General features: G+C 42.2%; 1 protein-coding gene across 4 annotated transcripts in view; it reads right to left on the bottom strand.

The window, feature by feature from the left end:
• Positions 1 to 2,237: 2,237 nt before the first annotated feature.
• Positions 2,238 to 15,967, bottom strand: part of ACSL6 (acyl-CoA synthetase long-chain family member 6) — a 28,900-nt gene continuing 15,170 nt past the window's right edge. For 2 of the 4 annotated variants that reach the window (XM_009586424.1, XM_009572399.1), the window contains exons 10-20: positions 15,532 to 15,609; positions 12,889 to 13,023; positions 11,616 to 11,750; positions 9,705 to 9,800; positions 8,775 to 8,847; positions 7,268 to 7,356; positions 6,575 to 6,691; positions 6,214 to 6,357; positions 5,280 to 5,381; positions 4,563 to 4,634; positions 2,238 to 2,378 (exon numbers count right to left, since the gene is read on the bottom strand). In XM_009586424.1, coding sequence (XP_009584719.1) covers positions 2,238 to 2,378; positions 4,563 to 4,634; positions 5,280 to 5,381; positions 6,214 to 6,357; positions 6,575 to 6,691; positions 7,268 to 7,356; positions 8,775 to 8,847; positions 9,705 to 9,800; positions 11,616 to 11,750; positions 12,889 to 13,023; positions 15,532 to 15,609 — 1,182 coding nt within the window. Of the gene's footprint in view, positions 2,379 to 4,562; positions 4,635 to 5,279; positions 5,382 to 6,213; positions 6,358 to 6,574; positions 6,692 to 7,267; positions 7,357 to 8,774; positions 8,848 to 9,704; positions 9,801 to 11,615; positions 11,751 to 12,888; positions 13,024 to 15,531; positions 15,610 to 15,666; positions 15,745 to 15,967 lie in introns of all 4 variants that reach the window. The other 2 variants (XM_009587164.1, XM_009587894.1) reach the window with 2 other exon arrangements.

The following is a 15,967-nucleotide window of genomic DNA, read 5'->3' as shown; positions in this document are numbered from 1 at the left end:
AAAGGTCAGTGGAAAACAGCTTTTCTGTACTTATTTAGATGACTAGGTTTTTTTTTTATTTTAAAAGTATGTCACATTAAAACAGACAGGAAATTGTACTGAATCCAATTCTTCATTGCTTTGAAGCGTGCGTATGTAATGACTGTCTTTTGGCTCATACAAAAAGGAGATGAACTAGACTCCGCAGAGATGAAATCCTTTATGACTTGACCTAGAGAGCCAGATTTTATACAGTAATTCCTATCCTCTGTAGACGTGGCAGACGCAAATTCCCCAGGGATGCTGTTGCTGTGTACATTGGTGAAAAATGAGTGTACAACGTACCATCAGATCACAGTAACAGTATTTCTTATTTGCTTTGGACTGATATGAGTCATTGCACTGGAATCAAATGAGGAATCAGGCGCAAAAAAGGGATTCAGACAAACCCTTCCACATTTGATAAATCAAATCGCTATGTTCTTCACATGAGTGATTATGTTAACTGATATGGTTTCCTTTGTATCATTTTGTTCTGAAATTACTGCAATAAATCAGTCTTTGTGTAACTCTAACTCATTAATTAAATTTATTTCATTTTGAAGCATGCAATGGAATTTCAGAGGGAAAATAAGAGATTATTTAGATTAAAAATTTAAACTCTTAGCTTCAAAAGTCTACAGTGGATTCCAGTTTAAGAGAGAAAGTAAGTGTGCTTTCGCTGTCCTAGCAAAGAAGATCTAGCAGGCACAGCTCCATGCTAGTATGCACTGGTGCAACAAACAGCAGCTATTAAAATACATATACATATTTAGGACCCTGTTCAGCAGAAGGAAGCCACCGACAGTCCAAGTATTCAAGCGACTTGACGTTACAGTTTTCTCATTGTTCTGTACCATGCTTTGTATCAGGAGAGAGCTCTGGAGCCTGTTCCTGTTCCACATGGGACTTACCCCTTATCCAAACTACTTGCTCTTTATTCCAGAGAGGCCACTGGAAGTGATGACAGTGGGAACTGAGGCTTCCAGACATCTGAACGGAGAGATGTTTTCTTAGCAGGCCTTTCTGCAACCACATCCAATGTCTTACCGTACCGTGACACCTTACAACAGCAATGGCTAATACAGCCTTTCGCCCATCCCTGTGGGCCTTTTGGAGCAGCATTTCTTCCTCGTCCTCTTCCATGGCCAGCCCAAGGATGTCCTCTGCTGCTGCATCTCAGGCTGGCCTTTCTCCCAAACGAATTTGTTTTTCTAAGCCCCATTCAGAATCGCAGCTCATACCTTGTACTCCATTTCTTTAGCGCTGTTTCTGAAGGGGAGTTAGTCCAACTGGACTATGCAGTATTAGCAGCATGTATAGTAATAAATTAGGGACCGGGAGCATATGGGTTAACGTGAACTCCCACAGATAGCCACCACAGAGCCAGCGATGCCTTTGCAACCTTCTCAGTTTGAGTAGTTGAGATGTCCATGAGTGTACTGTGCTGAAGGAGGCCCCAATGTAAAACCAGCATGCCATGTATAAATTGAGTTCGGATGAAAAGGAAATAGAGGGAATTCTATCCTATCGCTTCCTAACCTGTTCTTGTAATTTCAAGGTAATATTAATCCCTTAGATGTAATAAGCCTAATAAGCCTATTAAGTACAAACAGCAGGAGATTCGTTCCTATTTCTATTCTGGTTTTAGTTAGGTCTAATGATTAAATCAAATCAATGTAATTTATGTCCTGGAAAATATAAAAACTATCACTTAATATATAAACCAATATCCAGCTTGAAGGTCTAGATCAGGGAAAATAGACTTTCACCATCAATCACTGATTGTTTGAGGTAGACCACATTATTGAATTATCCACAATTTTAGTTTCTAGTGTATTAGGTTATATACAATCAAATATCAACAGACATACCTGAAATTTTCCCTATTTTAATTAGAAATGTTTGTAGTTATTAACAAGGTAAGTCTCCATAATTTACTTGGTCATAGATTGGAATTTCTGTATATTTTGTGGCAATTTAGCATAATTCTTAGCAGTACCCTACTGTGTACATAGAGTAAAAAATGAATTGTTTCACACCGGATGGAAAAAAAGAAGGAAAATTATGGTTAGTGGTGAAATCCTAGAACAATGAAAGGCTCAAATGTAAGATTCAGATGCTTATCCATTCCAGCTGTGTCATTCTGGCTCTGTATTTTTGAGTGTTATTCTAATATTGCTACGAAGTCCATTATTCAGAACATTCTTCCCGTGGTTTCAGATGGAAATGCTTGAATATAGCTCTTCTATTTGTTTTTTGAAGTAATCTCTTAGTTCTGGTCTCTTAGCCTTTAATGTTGGTGTCAACAAACCATTTTGTACTGAGAACATATCAGAGTGAATGTAAATGGCTTTGACCTAAAATAAAAAAGGGATATATTTATAGCAAAAATTACAGGCATCACACTGAATAAGCGTACATCTTATGCCAGCCTTGCTGTGGTTACCTCTGGCTGTGCCTGGAGCCAGGGGACGCTTCCACCGGGTCCCCAGGATTTTCCTCATGTGCCCAAGTTTTCCAAGGTGACACACTCAATCCCTCCATCACCCCTCACCACTCCCTGCTCTCCTGCTTCTTTTCCCGTGTCTGCCCTGACCCGACAGCCAGCCAGCGCAGAAGGGAGCTCTCCGAGAGAATGAGCACGTAAACCTCTTTTCTGTATGAAACCAAGGCCAAAACACAGCGAGGCAGAGCGCAAGGGACAGTATCACCATATGTGATATTATAACTGCAGTGTTTCACACGGTTGGAAGACTGTGGGAGGGAGGGGAAGGGAGGGAGGGCAGGGAGTCATGCTAAGAAACATCATCTTAACCGAACTGCAAAGAAAGTAAGCAACACTAATTCGGTCTTGCAAAATTATGAAGCTTTGCAGGTACAAAGAACGTACATGATGATCATCTTTAAAGAAGAAGAATTGATGGTGTTTTACTAGCTAACTAAAATGATATAAAATCATTCATCCTAGGCAAACAGGATTTTCCAAGGCTGCCCTTGTTAGCGGCGGTGTCTCTGAGCACAGCAGGGAGCCTGGCAGCGCAGATGGGAGCAAGCTTTTCCTTCCAGTGCATTTTTGGGAGTGCTGGTGCGGGAGAAAGCAGAAAACTGCTGCGTGACTGGTCATAGTCCACCGATTTAAGACAAAATTCCCCAGCCATCTGCTGCTTTCTTGATTCCCCAAACCAGACTCGTTTGCATTTTGTTAGACTGAGAGTTGCAGGAATATGGACTGAGAATCAATTTTCAAATTCCCATTAGATACATGATTCATTTTTCCCCTGTAAGCATTGTGGTCCAGTTCCTCCCCCAGTGACATCCTTCACAAAATCAGTGTTTGGGCTATTAATGCTTCCCCCGCTTGCCTGCACCCTGGAAGCGGCTGGTTATAGAAGCCAGAGTTGTCATTCCCAAGCCAGAGGAAGGGATGATAAAGAGCGGCTCTTCCATATAAAGGGGATCCTATCCCACAGGAGCATTAGCCATAATATCTGGCCCAAAGTCGGGTTTTAAGATTACATATTGCAACAGAGATGTCAGTTTTGAAGCCCTTTAAGTTTTGAAATGCGAAACATTTCTTCTTAACTTTTAGAAAGATGGCAAGGCTTTCCTCCCTACTTTGTCATTTATTAATTGCAAACTGCTGGTAGAATCGATTACTTGAGGGTATTTCACACTGTGAAGACTATGGCAGGAGCAAACCAGACTTATTACCACAGACAATTATGTGCATTACAAACCGTGCTTTATATTGAAATTCATTTTTAAATTAATTTCTTTTTACTATCATTTCATTTGCATACGTAACTGACAAATGAAGAATAACAAGTTTATGTTTAATGGTGCTTCTGCTGCACTCAGATACTCATTAGAATGACCACCCAGAAACAGTCTAAACGAAAGCAAAAAGGCCCTTGCTAATTATATGTAATGATTAAGATGTTCATTATTTTAACAGAAATAAGCATTTGACATTTTAAGATGTGGTGGATTTTTTTTTTTTTACTATGTTTTTGATGCTATGTAATTCATGGTTGATTTCAGATCTCTCCTTCTGAAGTGTTTGTAGCTCTGTTGCAGAAATATTTACACAAGCACCAGAAAAGAATTAGTGCACAGGCTGAAAATAAATAAACCAGCAGCATTTCCTAGGTCAATTATAAGAACGGTAATTAGTGACCCAGTTTCTTAACAGTGCTTTCAGTGGCAGAAGCATCGAAGTCCTACAGATATTTATCTTGGCCCCTGGTTGTCAGACTAGAGATTATCCATGTCCCTGGATTAGATTTTTACCTCTGCACCCAGAACTTTCACTAAATTTAATTCAAATTTCAAGCATGAGTGGAAGGCAGAATCACAGCGTATATATTTTTCAAAGGAACAAATACAACTTGCGAGCAATAAAGCTCTCTCAGAAAACATTGTGTGCAGCTGCAACAAGGATATGTAGTCACATAACAAATGCTGACAAATCCTCGTTCAACACAAATGGACAAATTGCCTGTCTGACCACACTGAATAATGTATTAATTGTTTCATTTTACCTGCTCAAAGGAATGAAGTCCACTCTCCTTACCTAACCGTACCATGTCTTCCATTATCGCTTGCTGCAGTTCCTGGGTTAAAACACATAAATTCCTCATGAAATACCAGAGTCAACCTTACATGCAATTAATGTTCATCAAGAAAATACGTTTCTGAGTAAAGTTCAAGTGCCTTATTGATTGTTAATACATAATTAGCAAATATTCTATTAAAGAAAAGTACAAACATCACACTAAAGTGCAGTGATGTTAACTCTTTCCTCAGTATGAAAAGTAAGGTTATATTTTCAAATGTATATGACATAGACGTTTAAATTTGCAACCCTTCAACCATTTGCCAGACTTAGACGCAGAATTATTTCCCACAGACACCAGTGGGATGACTCACTGGCATCAGTGCTCATTGATGTGATGCAACTCAGTTACTCAGTGTGTAAATAAGGCTGGAATCCTTATTTAAGACATCTAAACACACACAACCTCTCCTCCTGCCGTGTCGTCGTTCTCTGCAAGACAGACCCTTGGTCCCCCCACAGAGGAGTTTGCAGAGGTCTGTACCGTCAGTCAGCACACATCACTGTATCCAGGTCAACCCTGCTTAATTTTCAGTGAGGAAATAATTCTCGTCACTGAGATCATTAATAATAGACACCTACTCTAACTAGGTTACGCTACAGTGAAAAAACGTCTGTACTGCCGACAGATACAAAGACAAACCTTGTTTTTACAGAGTTCTGCATATGTTCCATCAAACCCTCTTTTCTTTGCCCAGCCTGGCATAACTTCGGAATCAGGCACCACAATTCCCACCAGAAAGGCCTGTAGGTGAAGGAGAAGGAGAGTTGCAGGCAAAGGCTGAACGACAGTTAAGGCCCTGCATTGGAGTGAATACATAAGCTGGTTGAATTTGCTAGGTGTTTATTACTTCTTGTTTAATTATGTCAATAATTTGCTAACATGTCATATATATACGTATGTGTATATATGTGTATGTACATATATATACAAAATATATACATATATGTATATTTTCGTGTCTGTGCCTTTTCCTCAGATAAAATGGTTCTCTGTGACTGTTCCTGCATTCGCCAACAATTTTAACACCTTCAGTTGGGTTTGTGTTCTGCTTGGACATTAATTAAATTACTTAAATTTTTCACAGGCATATGTCAGAGCTGAACATAGCTTGTATCATGCAAACTCCAATGCCAAGGGAAGCCTCATGTTTGTGACCAATGCATGTAGAGGGATGAATTGCAATGGTTTCAGGAACTGTACATGTTTGTATAAATATGTGAATAAACGGGACAAGATTGGTCAAAATGGGTAGGCAGTGGTTGTGGAGCAGCGGTGGCTTTGCCTTCGTCTGGCTTACCACAGGTAACGTGGCAAAGGAGAGTGTTAGAGACCCAAAAGGTGACACTGAAGCAAATTTAAAGGCTTGATCTTTGGCCACAACATCCTCCAAGCTGCTCCGGGCCACACCAGCAGCTCAGCTCCTGCGTGGCTGCCAGCCGGCTCCAGAAGAGGAGGGAGACGGCAGGGCAGAAACGTAGCGTGATCCACTCACGTTTTCCCCTCGTTCATGCCCAGATCTCTGTCTTCTATTTATGAAGAATAAAGCGATATTTTCTGAAAACTTAGGTTTTACCTGCAGGCTGTCTCCATGGACATAGATCTGGGCAACAGGGTCACTGCGGATATAGATATTCTCTATCTTCTCTGGTGCAATATATTCTCCCTGAGCAAGTTTAAATATATGCTTTTTCCGATCAATAATTTTAAGAGTCCCATTCTGTTAGGAGAAAGAAGAGACTCAGTAAGCAGTCTGCTTTTAACAGATCTCTTTAAATTGCCAGAAAATGCTTCACTGACGTATCGAGCTTATTTTGCAAAATATAAACTTAATCCTCTGTAAAGATAGATCTGCTTGGAAATTTAAGTTCAGTATTTGAAAATTTACATGGGATAATACAATTGACATAAGAACTAAGCATCTGATCGGTACGCACAGGTAACCATTTCCCGATGTCTCCAGTGTGAAGCCAGCCCTCCTGGTCCAGTGCTTCAGCTGTCTTCTCTTCATCTTTCAGATAACCTTTGAAAACATTTGGTCCTTTCACACATATCTGCAAAACAGTCAGAGTTACTGATAAATTATTTTATTATTCTGCTGTAAATACTAACAAGCTAAATAGTAATTCACTAAAACTGAAATATTTTAAACGTTGATTTAATGACTGTGCTCCATGAAACGAAAATACATTGTGTTATAAAATTACCTATGGATTTTTTTCAAACTAATGGAAGTATGAAGTAGGGAATGCAAACCTGATTTGTTGGAAGTTGGTTTGCATTCAGCTTGCAGTTAAAAGAAGTTATTTCAATAAGTTTAATTTCTGTGCAATGTAGAAACATCAGCAATGTAGAAAGCACAGCAATTCAGCTCTTCTTAGCTGAACTAATTAATTCAGTCTTAGCTTTTAAAGTAATCAGGCATGGCATTGGCTGGAAGTACTGCCACAGCCCCTTTTTAATTAATGCTTTGCTGCTCTATTGCTGAATTGAGGTTTTCCTTTCCTGATTGTAATATGTAACACACCAGCAACCACGCACCTTGCAAAGGTAAAATGCTTCTATAACTACATAACTACTTAATACAGCGTTAACTAGTGAGAATTTGATATAAAAATGTGATTTGCTACCTCTCCTTCTCCTTTGGAAGCAAAATAATTCAGCTCTTCCACATCCTTCAATTTGATTAAGTTACAGGGCAAAGGGGCTCCTACATGACCTGGAAATCAAAGTTATCAAGTCACTTGTCATCTCTCTTATAAACAATAATTAGCATTTTATTATTAGTTGCTTGCATAGTTGTAGATACACTGGAAGTTCTTGCAGGAGCTGTGTCTGCGTGCAGAAATCATTTCCTCATTTCAGGTTTTACACTATTAAGACTAAATACCCGAACCTCCTATTTGGATATATACACACCCTATTTTCAAACATGTCGAAATACAGACCATGTCTCCCTTACCTGTAAGAGACTAAACCCTTTTCTAAGCTTAACTCATTATAGAAGCACAGAAAGCTCTGGACCCCCGCTGTTTTAATCACCTGGGAATACCAACTGCAGCGACATTAGGCTGAACACGTTTCCCCCCACCCCTACAGTTTCTCCAAAGATGAAGCGAGGGCTACGTCTGCCGTAGCCGACAAGCACTGCTGCAGCACTACGGGGTTCAAAACGGGCCTTTTTTCCCCCGAAACAGCCACCAGGAAAAACAGACTGGAAAGAGGAGTCACAACTCTGTGACTTAGTGCGCTGTAGCTCTCGCGGGCTGAGGTCTCATTTTGCAAAGGAGCCGGATGGAAGCGCGGTGAGGATGAGGATGCGGTGCTGGCGTGTGAGCGGTGCTCTGCCCAGGGCACGGGCAGGGGGCCGGCGGGCAGCGAGCCCCAGGACACACCAGTATCTGCAAGGGACTGGTTTTGGTTTGAAGAAAACTAAACAGATGGCCACTGGGAAAAGAAAGCATGTGCTCTTCTCCAGCCACGGAAAATCTGGGTTGGAAAGAAGGAAATGTTTAACTGGCCAGACCCATTCATATCTGATGTCCAGGTTTCCTACTAGTATTCATTTGAATGAGTGTGATACCCATTTCAAAACATTTTTATAAATACTGATGAATTATATTAAGAAGAAATTGAGCCGCAGTACTTGTGTGTATTATCTGAATCTTGCTTAGTGCTAATTTTTATCTGATTTTGTCAAGATTCAAAAGTTTTGAAAGCCTGAAATACATGAAGTATTGAGTAGTGGTGGATCTGTATTCAAAGCCTGAGTTTGCTCACTAAGTACATGAATGTATTAATCTTTCCTTTGTTCCAGCATGTCATTATAACAAACATTCTTTTAAATTCAGCTCCAGTGCTCTAGAGAGGACTCACAGGGCCGGGAGTGCAGAGATGAGAGCATCGCAAATAACAGCTCAAGGGACAATTCCAAATCTCCCCAGGCAAACGTGCCCAACATCTGATCCCTATGTATTTATTCTGGACTAGTGATACTTTCAAGAATACATTACATTTGCTGAAGATTATTCACACGGTGGCAAATGTTGCATAACACCCTGTGATGTTACAGTGTAGAATTTTCAAAAGAAATGTGCGTTTCTTTTCTTTCTGGAAATGGTGGAAGAAAATTGTTACCTGATGTCCAGTCACCTGGGGTCGTGAAGGTGCATCCAGCTGTGCATTCTGTTTGGCCGTAACCTTCATAAACCTGACAAAGAAACAGGTATCTTTAAAGCGGTACATATGATTTCACTATTACAGAATAAAATTCTAAGAATTGCCTTCTGGTGCACAGTCCTGTGAGCGAACCCTGCCAGCCGCAATGCACAGGCACGCATTTAACACAGCCACACTTTCCCTGGCTCTTACGGTATACAAAATCTCGTTTATGTGACAATGAATTACCATGGCTCTCTAGAGCTGAAAATAGCGAGAAGACAAGTTCAGCGCTTAGCTTTTGAGTCAAGAAGTATGTTACTCTACGAGAGGAATTTATTAGTGGGGAAAAAAAGGTATTTTTGTGGGACATTTTGAAAATACACCTTTTAAATTTTTTTCACCTAAATTTAGGCTCTTGAATGAGGCCTTTTAGTTGCCCTGGGCTTCCTAGTCAAAGAGAAGTAACGCAGTGGACATCTTAAGTGGGTTAAAATTGCCATCTGAAGATTATCTTTCTCCATTTATACATACAGAATAAAACTCGTGTAACGAAGTTCCCAGCACATGCACAAGCACATTTAATTGCACATACTCAATTAAGCGCTCAGAAATGGGTGGAATGAGTCTATGCTTTTATTTGGCAGCTGCCGGCAGCGAAAGCGGCGCTTGCCCGCTGTTCACTTCCCAGGGCCACCGGTCGTTCCCTCTCCAGCCCCGCGGCTGGAGCCGAGCTCCGGGGACACCGGGGCGCTGCGTCTGCCCCAAGCCCTGCAGCTGCTGCTGGATGGATCCCGGTAAAACTGTCCTAAATGCAGTTCTGAGGTCCTCACCCATCTCCTTTCTCAAATGCAGCGCGTTTCCTAACTAACAGTAAATGAACACCTCCAAACAGCCGCGCGAGCCCACCTGACATCCGAGGGCCGCGCGGAGGAAGCCCAGGACGGTCGGAGACGCGGGGGCGGCGCCTGTGACTATCATGCGAACGCACCCGCCGAGACTCGCCTGTTGGATAGCAGGAGAAAACAAAAGAAGGCATCACAGATCGTTACAGATGGCAAAAATGGCAGCGTCTGTGAGTATTGCTTACACAGAGCTTGCACAAAATGCTCTCTCTAGAACAGATGTAGCTGTGCTACGGAAATATGAACTGGCTCTGAATCTTTCCTGAGGGATAAAAAGCCAGCTAAATCTTCAAAGCAGTAACTGTCTCCCTCGCAGGTAGAAATGGTGCCCCAAGAAAAAAAAAACATTCGATGTATGGGGGCAGGAGTCCCACGTCTCTCGGAGGACGAGCTGCTCAGCCTCGACTCGCGCCCGGGCAGGCTGCAGCCCTGCGGGGAGCCAGCCTTGGCCCGCAGGAGCACATCTGGCTCTGGGGAACCGTTGGGTAAGAACCAGACTCCTTCCCTCTGCAGTTTTCTTTGCTTATTTCCACCTCATCGTTTTTAATGAATTGGCTCCCAAGCCATCTAAAATAATGCTGTCCCTTTTTTAAGGCACATGACGTTCAAATATTTCTGGAGGGCATTACATCAATTCCTGTGTCACACTTTACTTCTTTTTCCCCCTCTTCATTTCCTTTTTCTTAGTCCAAAAGTAAAAAGAAAACCCAGAACAAAAGAAAACAACTCCTGATTGAGTCTGCCAGTCTCACCAGATCCTGAATCAATATGCAGCCTGGCTTGCCTCATGTCTGCGCTCCCGTCAGCATCATGTGAACTCTGCTATCTTTGCACACCGAGGACAACTAATCCGCAGATGAAAAGTACAGTCAGTTTCTTTAGTTAAAAATAAAGTGGCATGTCTCCAGATGAGTTATCCAATTAAAAAAATCAAGTAATCAGAGCCTCCTGGCTCTGGAGTACAGTGCCTGGAAAACCTGGTTTAAAGCCAATTAATGTTTCTTTCCTAAGGAGGTGCGTGGCACACAGCAGGGTATTCTGACTTCTTTCCCCTGTTGTTAAATCGTGCATTTTTCTCTGCACCCTTATTCTTGTTTTCCTAGGAAAAAAACCAGTTTTGAATATGCCCAATTGAAACCCGACCCTAAATTCAATCATATCTATAGAGAATTTGCAGAAAACTTCGGAGCAACGTCTCTTTGATCATACTCCTCTTTTCCTGACCACCTTCCTGAACTTCATCCCCACTGGGAGGAGACAGGAGGGGGTTTAGCGCAATCCTCTCCCTTGCCTGTGGCTGGGTGTGAGCGGGGAGAAACCATTTACTCGGGGGGCATGGGCAGAGCCCGCGGCGGGTGCCCAGTCTCCGCAAGGCAGAGCACCCAAATGCCTGGTGTCGGGCAGGAGGCTACGAGCCTGCTTCTGGGCAACTTCACCCAGCAGAGGGCAAGTGCCTCTGCACTGCACCACGTCCCTCCTCGGAGCCTGTGCAGGGCCACAGCCTGTGTCCGAGAGCTGCAAAAAATAGGCACTGTTCTGCAAATAGGTGATTTCTCGGTGCTGCTGAAGGAGGGATGTGGCAAAAGCTGTCTTAGGCTGCCTTGCATTTCCCCCTTCCCCTCTGGAAAACTATCCCTAACGGAAGTGAAATTTTGGCATCTTATGCATGGTGTTTAAAAATAAATACACAAATAAAAATAAATGTGGCAAAAGTTAATGCCAAAGTTAATGGAACAACAAACTGTGCCCCATTTCCTTTTTCTATTCAAGTTTTCAGTCTGCTGTTCGCTAGTGAGTAGCAACTGCCTGCAGTTCATCATCAGGCAAGTGGACCACACGGACTTTAAGGAAAACCAGTCATTGCTAGAAGACATGGCAGTTCTTTGACTTTAGACTCACTTCTTGAATCGCTTACCTGTATTTTATTAAAGAAAAGTTTATCCCACAAGCTGTTATTTCTAATGATTCCTTTTCGAACTTCTGCCTTTTTCCGTTTTGCAGCAAATTCCAGAATCCAGCGCTTGAGGGACATGTCTGCCTGGCTGAAGATCTGCAGGAGAGCGGGGTGGCAGGCAGCGCGGCACCCGAGAGAGAGAAAACATCAACAGCTGTTCTTACAATTACAGCCATACAGTTCTGCCGGTGCCAGGTAGGGTATAGTTACATTAGCAATACAGTTAAATAAGACTACGCTATGGCTTTTTTATTGGATTAAAAAAAAGGAGTGGTTTGTTTCGCTCCATTCGCTATTGTACACACTGTTCCTTTGGGGGAAAAAGGAGAGAGGATGATAGGGTAGGTTTTGACTAGATTTACAAAACTGGTATTTGTATATGATTTCTACGGTAGGATTCAGTGAAATCATGCAATCTGAGCAACAAGAAATGAGCAGCGTGAATACTTGGCAGCTGGTATCGGTGCTGGCTGATGAGGTGATGGGGGCTGCGTTTACCTAAGCTTAATCAGACACCAGCATGAACTACATCTCTACAAACGAGAAACCCCCAGTGCCCATCCCTCTAATGAGACACCAGAACCCCTGATCCATCAGTCCTGACCTTGGGGAAAAATTAAATCAGTAGCTTGTGGTTAAGCCCATCTTTAGAGGATAAGTCTTTTGAGGAGTAAATATTCCCAGCTGGTCAAACAGATTTAACGTGATGACCAGACGTGTCTGTCTTAAATACCTTTCAAGACCACCTCTTAGTTTTAAAGATTTCTAGATCCAAAAGACAACCTCATATTTACACTGCCTAAATCGTCACAGTATTTTTGCAGTTCCTGATTTTCAGCTCTCATTGCCACCAGAAAGAGATTCAAGTTCCAAAACTGGCCGAAGGGCACAAAAAGTCCTAGTGCATTCGGGTTTGACTGGTGTTTCTCTGATGAAAAAATCCTTCGTCTCTGGAAATGTCACTAGTAACCTCAGTGAGAGCAGGGTAAGAGGCTAATACAGAGGGATTTCATATTAACATGCATTAGCCATGTCTGCAGCCTGTGTAAATCAACAGAATATAGACTTACAGATTGCAGCAGCTGTATCAGTTACACAGGGTAAGGATGTGTTTGCAGTAAGGCAGAAACAGCATAATCTGCTCAGGAAATCACCGTGACTAAGGGAATTCTTTCACATAAGTACTAAAGGGACATAAACTTTATTATTACAAAAAAAGCAAAATGAAACTCACCTTATCATACATCCTGTTTAACAGCCGCGGCACGACGGGGAAGATGGTTGGACGCAATGCTTTCATATCGTCAGATAAGAGACGAATATCTCCTTGAAAGAACCCAATTCGCCCTCCATGGCAATATACGACAGACTGATGGGAAGGAAAAGGAATACATGTAACCTCTTTGCTTTGAATTCCCATGGCAGAGCATTCCTCCCAAGTGCAGAAGTGCCTTTCCTGAAATTCTACTCTCAGTAAGGCAAAAATGGGGCTTTAGAAATATATATAAATGTAACCGTAAATTTTGCACTGAATAGAAATGTACGGATAGTTCTGGGCAGTTTTCAGTACTGCAATTCAGCATCCACCAAATTTCCCACTGTTTCTGGAAGAACAAGGAACCAAAGCTTTTAGAAGGGATTTCCCTTCATCCCCTGCATATATGGGGATGGAGGAGAATGAGGTATGGTCAGATTCTGGATCTGAACGTCTCCTCTGAAGCCCAGACCTACCATAGCAGCTCACAGCATGAGGACCTATTGTCAATAAAGAAATGTGTATTAAGAAACATTGTAAAACGTACTGAGCTGATTTTTAGATGTTAATACTTTAGTTTTGTTTAAATACAACAATATAGACTACGTTAGCAATATAGTGCCTGATCCTGTATCCCAGAAATAAAAGCCCACTTCATAAAAGGTGCTTTACTTGGAGGGAAACTACAAATCCAGAAGTTTCATACTTGGAAAGAAAACAGGCCGCTTTAATCAGATCAGAATAGAGCTGGATGTGCGGGACCGGGCAGGGCAGGCTGCCTGCGATGAGCCAACTGGGAGCTTAAGCAGCAGCTCTGGTAGTCAGTAATACTGCAGAGGACTAGTCATAACTTGGCAAAACTGGCATTTTATCGCTGGCATTTCGAGACCAGCATCGCTACCCTGCTTTTAGAGCGCGAGCAGGGGAAGGCGTCCTCAGCAAAGCCATGCTGGGAGCTGAGCCCAGCCTTCCCGAGCCCGGAGCAGTGCCCTCGCCCTTCCGAGCTCTCCGAGGGGTAGATGGAGAACATCAGCTCCCTGCGGCCGACTTTTCTCCCCCAAATAACTAAAACAGTTAAAAATTCTTTAGACACCTAAGTCTTTTTGTGCTACTCCTAAAAATCTGTAATGCTAACCGGAGTGCTCTCACTGCCCTGTCAACCAGCTAGAGACTGTCTCTCCATCAGCTGAAACCACAGGAATTTTATACATGTGATGTGGCTTTAACGAACATCACACTGCCAAATCTGTGCTTCACACTGCACATGCATATGAATTCAGAAAAAAAAAAGGAAAATATAATCGGTGTGCTCATTGGGAATTATAAATTACTAGAAATTTTTAGCTTTAAAGAATGATTCTGTATAATTTTAACTCTAAGTTCCTGGAATTAATAATGTTGGCTAAAACTAGGGAAGTTAACACAGTGCTTGCTGTTCAGAATAATTTTGAAAATTATTTTTTAGCCCTTTTGAAAAAAATCTTTATGTTAATGAGCTTTTTTAGCAGAGAGGATAAACCTCCATTCTTTGGAGGCCTGCCCCTTTCAATATGGCAACATCCTGTGAAATGAGGTTATTTCAAATGTTTTAAATTTTTTTTTCCCCTCATTAGATGACTTTTTAATAATTATGTTCTTGTTTGCTGGATTGCCTGAATAGTGGTGCCATACTGACCAACTTGCCTTTTAAAATTAGACTTAGAAGTAAAGATAGGCTGGGCTGTCATTCTCCAAATCTTTCACGGACTTTCACTTCCAACTTGCAATTTTTTTAACAGGGCAGAATATATTATTTCTGGCACAGATGTTACTAAGAAGTGGGAGGCTTATATTCAGATGCTTGTCTGACTCAAAAACTATGCTTTCAGCCTGAAACAGTCCTCCCTGGGAAAGTACAGAGCTGCAACTGAATCCAGACCCAGTCTTCAGATACTGGCTCAGTTTTTAGTTCGCAGCTTCTCAGTCCAGGAGAACTGATGGGATCGTCACCTCCGAGTTGCCTAACACACCGACTGCAGCACAAATTATCGCCTGTCTTTTTAGAAAAGAGATGTGAAAAGTCAGTTCTGCGGGCTGGCACGAGTTAGCACTTCTATTTGCCATTATTTCCAGGGGACGCTGGTTTCCAGTTAATGCCCGCCGTACGCTGCCCTGCCAGGAGGATCACGTGTGTCACACCATGATCTTAGTTACCTCTTTTTCAGTGTCTGCAAGTTTTTTTTGCAGATCTGGTTATTTATGCAATAAAAGGATTTTAGCTGATGTAGAAAATGGCACGAAATTCTTTTTACTCCCATGATACCTGGCCCTAGAGTGCTTTGAAAAGCTGCCCCCAAAATCAGGTGGCAGCTTCTGCTCGTTGATGAAGGGCTGTTTTCCCATCTCAGAGCCACCGGTATAAGTGGGAGAGCTTGGGAAACTCTCCCGGAATCGCTCTGGACTCACGGCCGTGTCACCGAGACCAGAGGCCGGGCCCTGGTGTCATGCACGTGGCACTTCTGGAGTACAAGCTTTTTTAGTGCTACAAGATATCGCTGGTTATTTTGTATTTTATTCTTTTTTTTTTTTTTTTTTTTTTTTTTGTGTGGAAAAAGATGATTTCCACTGACACTAGGACCTTACCTGTACCATTCTCTCAAACATGTGTGCTAAAGGCAAATAGGAAATGTGTACATCCTCACAAGTAGGAGACCACTGACTCTGGAAGAAAGCACAAGGAGCCCCACGAGGCCTCGTCAGTTCAGGCAGGTTTCTTACCTGTATAACTCTTTCAAACATGTGAGCCAGAGGCAGGAAGGAGATGAGCACATCGTCCTGTCTCGGAAAGATCACTTTCTGCAGGTGAAGGGCATGGGAGACAGAAAGGAAAGAAACACTGACAGGAAGACAACAAGAAAGTCATAAAACAATAAAAAGAAAAATGGCACCAGAGGAGCAAAAGGGTAAAGATTGTCGAGAGAGGAAGGGAGCAGCGTACGAAGTGAAGCGTTAAGCCACAGCGTCAATGAAGCTCAGTTAGCAGGAGGAGTAAAGAGCACGGAGATGTACACAGAGGGCA

This window comes from Fulmarus glacialis, unplaced genomic scaffold (genome assembly GCF_000690835.1).
Source record: "Fulmarus glacialis isolate BGI_N327 unplaced genomic scaffold, ASM69083v1 scaffold760, whole genome shotgun sequence".
Lineage (NCBI taxonomy): Eukaryota > Metazoa > Chordata > Aves > Procellariiformes > Procellariidae > Fulmarus > Fulmarus glacialis.
The sequence above is the reverse complement of the archived record's forward strand: the minus strand, read 5'-3'. Positions and strand labels throughout refer to the sequence as shown.